The following is a 5,000-nucleotide window of genomic DNA, read 5'->3' as shown; positions in this document are numbered from 1 at the left end:
AAACATTTACACCAGGACTGAATCTGTACATGTGTAAATCATAGTTTTGAGAGTAGTGAGGTGAGGTGCGTTCATGTGTGCTCTGACAGCTGTTAAACCAAAGGCTGTCAGGCAGGGTTGCCAGATGGGCTGGTTCTTGGTGGATTTAGTGGTTTTTAGACTGTGGTTAGGCTGGAAATTGTCAATCCCATTTGGCAACCCTGCTGTCAGGATGGGCATGGTGCTTGGAGAACAGCCACTCACTGTTTATTGCACTGGACCCAGTTCTGGGTGAGGGCGTCACGGCCACAGTTGCCCTTCTCTGTCCCCTCCGAGTTCAGCTTCTCATAGCAGAAACGATCGGCTGAGTCTGAAACACACACACACACACACACACACACACACACACACACACACACACACACACACAGAAACACACAGACACACACACACACACCTCTGATTAAAGAATGCACAGGCTGACCAGAGGTGGCGAGATGATGATGATGGAATACTGCACACTGACTAACTTTAACCCTTTAGTTACTGAATACTGGTACTCACTGTGGCCCCAGATGCTCTTACACTGGCCGTCTCTGGTCTTACAGCGACCCCCGTAACAACGGCCCTGGGAGGGAGGGAGGGGGGGGGGGGGGGAGAGAGAGAGAGAGAGATTGGTTTTCGCAGGGAGACAAATTCCTTAACAATACTCAGAGAGAACTCATGGAGAGAGGCACAAGGAAGAATATAGGCTACTGACTTTAGACGCACATACTCTCACTTGGTCCTAAAACCTGTCATAGTGGATCGATGTTCATTTACCTGTCCGACGTCACACATGTACCCATCCAGTTTGTGGACGTTATGAGGACACTGCGAAGCAGAACAGAAGATGATTGAGTGAGTAGTGTACATGTTGCATGCTTAGATCAGAAATCAGAAATCAGGAGTGGGGGTCGCACACAAAATAGGGAAACTGCAGAATATCCTGTTTGCTTTTTTCAAACGATTCTTCATTCTTTTTTATTCTTTTTTTACAGCAAACAAATGTTTCAGCTGAAGCTTTCTTCGGTGTGTGCTCAGGGAGGTACGATACAGTAGTGTCATGATGTTACACTGACATGCTACGATGCTACGATGTCTGTCGCTCCCTCACCTGGCTGGAGTCTCCTGTACACGTCTCACGGACGTCGCAGTCGTTCACCGCCTCGCGACACGTCCCGCCCCTCACCTCATACTGTCAAAAAAGAAAGAAAACACTGGTGAGCTAAGCAAATCGCAAACAGGCTGGTAAGCCAAGGAATTCTACAGTGGATGAAGAAGAATGCTCACCATAATTAAGATAAATCCCAAAATAACTGTCAGACACAGATCAGACACTTTCCAGGAAGTAGCTGTGAATGTGTCAGAAGTTCAGCTGAACTACAGAGGCGTCACTGCGAAGTGCAAACCACTAATTATCAAAAAGGACAGTTAGCTAAACAGTACCTAACAAAGCCTGCAGAACAATTGCAAGAGGAGAGTTTGGAGAAAAAAAAGGATCTGCCCCAAGATTTAAGGCATACCACCTCATCAGTGAAACATGGGGAAGGGGGTGTTATGGTTTGGGCATGTAGAGCTGCTGCTGTTACTGCTGATGGCAGCAGCAGAATGGATTCTGAAGCGTCACACAAACATCTTGTCTGCTCGAGTACAAGCAAATGCCTCCAAATTCATTGGATGGCGCTTCATCATATAAGACCATGACCCCAAACATACTGCCATGGTATTTAAGTAGACTGGTTCTAGAGGTGCCAGATTTCGCAAAAACTACGGTTACCATGCATGGTAGCTTTTCCCACAGCAATAGTATAGTAAAAAAGTGACAACTGCGGACAGTACTTAACACTAGCACAGCCTTGCCTTTTTACCTACTAAAAGAGCCGCCTCGGGGGTCAAATGTTAAAATATATTACAATGCTAACCTGCTATTTACACACAACGACCACTAGTTGGCCGCTTGTAAATTAGCCTGCTTCCTACACAGAAAAACAGCAAAATAGCTTCATACTAGCTTATCCTGATGTGATTTTGAAAATGTAAGGATACTGGGTGGTAGAACACACATATCTAGGAAAAGTCATGAAAGGAGGGTCCTGAAATTTGAACGAGTGCAAAGATGAGCTATGACAGGACAGCAGGACAGAGGACTCACCCTACAGCCTCTACAACACTCACCCTACAGCCTCTACAACACTCACCCTACAGCCTCTACAACAGAGGCCGTTGCTGCACATGGCGTCGTGCGTGAGGGTACATTTCTTACAGCAGGCTCCCCCGCTTCGAGCACACTCCTGCAGGAACAGGAAACACTCATCTCAGTTTCAACTCATTCAGTTTAATCTCATTCAGGTTAGAATCCTTGCTGGGACCATATACAGTATACTGTACATGCATTCAAACTTGCTTTGGATTAAAAAAAACTAAAAAACCATCACAAACGTCATATTATATGATTATATATTCTAAAACCGGATAGAACATCCGACCGAGCATTATGATTGGCTGAGAAGCGTGAATTTCTCACAACAGTACGTTGCGGTACCATCCTGCACTGCTACGGTGTGCCATGCTAAATATAGTGATACTATGCTACACAATATCATATACTAACACTATACTACAGTGCTGTTTATGATCCAGTGATGGATGGAGCCTCTGGGCCTCGACAACACTGTAGCTGATGTTTACTCACCACCTGGGAACCACAGTCACACTCCTCCCCCACCTCCACAAAACCATTTCCACACTCAGGGGGGTCCAGCAACTGTGGAAACAATGAGGTAATAATAATAATAATGCATTTTATTTTTATTGCACTTTTCATTCAAAAGAAGAGTGCTACAGAGTTTTAAAAAAAACAGCCTAAAACATAATAACTTAAAAACAAAAACAGCCTAAAACATAATAAGTTAAAAACAAAAACTGCCTAAAAACATAATAAGTTAAAAACATAGTAATGAACACAGGTTCAACAGTCAAAGGCCTTTTTGAATAAAAAGGTTTTTTAGGCCTGTCTTAAAAGAGTCCAGGTAGGGAGTTAACACTGGGCCTGAAAGCATGTGATGTCACAATAGGAGAGAGAACGAGGGAAATATACTTGGTTAAATAAACTAGTCCAATCAGCAAGAGGGTCGACACAAGGCCATTACGACAGTGCTGTCGACTGCTGTAGACGACCTATTCATCTCTAGGTAGTTACAGCATGCCATGACAAAGACGTACTGTTCTATAAACGTATATTAAAGTAATTGAAGGTTGTGTTTACAAGGCTGCTCGATCCAAGCCAAAGCATTATTTTTAAAAAGTATTCCAACCCTGTTCACCCCCTGTGGACTCCCCCGTCCACCCTCCCCCCTCCCCTCCTCCCAACCCCAGCCAGAGCTCACCTTGGTGGGCTTGTTGAAGAGACAGCTACCCCCTCCCAGCTGGAGGAAGCGCAGGTACTCGTCTATACTGCAGCGGGAGAACTTCCTAGGGAGGTAGTAGCTAACAGACAACGTGTGGGAGACAGGAACAGTAGTTTACGATTATGACCGATTCATGATTTAAATCCTCCATTCAGTCAGTCAGTATCATATATGCTAGTCTCCGTCTCAACTACTGTGGTGGAATAAGTTCAATGGAAATCTCCATCTAAACAATGAAACCAGCATACCGCAGTTAAAACATGCAACATAACTTATAACCTACGATAATGAAAGCATTCAGGTGTGATCACCTATGTGAATCATCCTATGAAATAAGGTATCAAGTATCATGCTCAGGACCTTAAAGAAGGCAGTCTCTGTCCACTCAGGATCGATGCGTTATTACAATTCATTAGCTACGTTTTTCGATCACAGGGCCTTAGTCAGAGCCTGACCTCCCTGTGGTGAACACCTGAGGTGAAGACCTGAGAGCCTGATATCACATCTGCTGTTTAGACGCACCCAGTGTCCTCCATGATGCAGCCAAGCCAGGGGTCTGGACACCTGCAGTCTCCTAGGGGACAGAAACACCAGGGGATTGTGGGTAAATGACCCATGTGTACCCTACCCATGTGTGCCCTACCCGTGAGTGATGTGAATGTTTAATTTAGATTAAATTATGAGAAATTATTCACCACCAGACCTGCTGTCACCTTAACAACATGTAATTCAAAGCGTATCCTCTAGGTGGCAGTGCATGTCAAGACATTTAGCATGTAGGTGTGTGAACCTCCAGGGTCTCACCAGCGCTGGGCCGCTCCTTGTTCCACATCATGCCGATGTTCTGGCCCAGGCTCTGACACAGGGTGATGGCCATAGGGCCCACGTTGCCATACTGAAACACAAACACAAATGTACATGTACACACACACACACACACACACACACACACACACACACAGACACAGACACAGACACAGTCACAGTCACAGTCACAGACACAGACACACACACACACACACACACACACACACACACACACACACACACACACTGAGAAATGAGAAAACACTCCACTCATAAACTACAAAACACCTGCCTGCATTCGTGCACGTGTGTGTGTGTGTGTGTGTGTGTGTGTGTGTGTGTGTGTGTGTGTACAAGTGTGCGTTCGTTACCTCGTTGACCCCTCCACCCCGGCTGAGGGAGCAGATCCCCCCCTGGTACGCCGTGCCGCTGCGGCTGCTCTGGAACGTACGCCCCCTGCAGGACACAACAGGAACAGATAAACCGTGTTACTCAGGAAGCTTTTCGTCCAGCTTACCCAGGGTTCCCACACCTTCTGAAACATCACATTCAAGCACCTTTCAATGACTTTCAAGCACCTTTCAAGGACTTTCAAGCACCTTTCAAGGACTTTCAAGCACCTTTCAATGACTTTCAAGCACCTTTCAAGGACTTTCAAGCACCTTTCAATGACTTTCAAGCACCTTTCAAGGACTTTCAAGCACCTTTCAAGGACTTTCAAGCACCTTTCAAGGACTTTCAAGACTCAATTCCCTCAAATTCAAG

The 5,000-nt window shown here is 45.6% G+C and overlaps 1 protein-coding gene across 1 annotated transcript in view; it reads right to left on the bottom strand.

Annotated features, from left to right (window-relative positions):
- The window catches only part of adam11 (ADAM metallopeptidase domain 11), a gene marked incomplete at both ends in the record, with an annotated part of 49,753 nt that overhangs the window by 5,234 nt on the left and 39,519 nt on the right, over positions 1 to 5,000 (bottom strand). The window contains 10 exon segments of the mRNA XM_080541920.1: positions 244 to 349; positions 544 to 607; positions 802 to 852; positions 1,136 to 1,216; positions 2,220 to 2,312; positions 2,714 to 2,785; positions 3,408 to 3,507; positions 3,951 to 4,002; positions 4,233 to 4,323; positions 4,607 to 4,691. Coding sequence (XP_080398046.1) covers positions 244 to 349; positions 544 to 607; positions 802 to 852; positions 1,136 to 1,216; positions 2,220 to 2,312; positions 2,714 to 2,785; positions 3,408 to 3,507; positions 3,951 to 4,002; positions 4,233 to 4,323; positions 4,607 to 4,691 — 795 coding nt within the window.

The sequence above is a fragment of the Nansenia antarctica genome (assembly GCF_963989245.1).
Source record: "Nansenia antarctica genome assembly, chromosome: 11".
In the NCBI taxonomy this organism is placed as follows: Eukaryota; Metazoa; Chordata; class Actinopteri; order Argentiniformes; family Microstomatidae; genus Nansenia; species Nansenia antarctica.
Note: the sequence above shows the minus strand (reverse complement) of the source record. Positions and strands in the feature narration are given on the sequence as shown.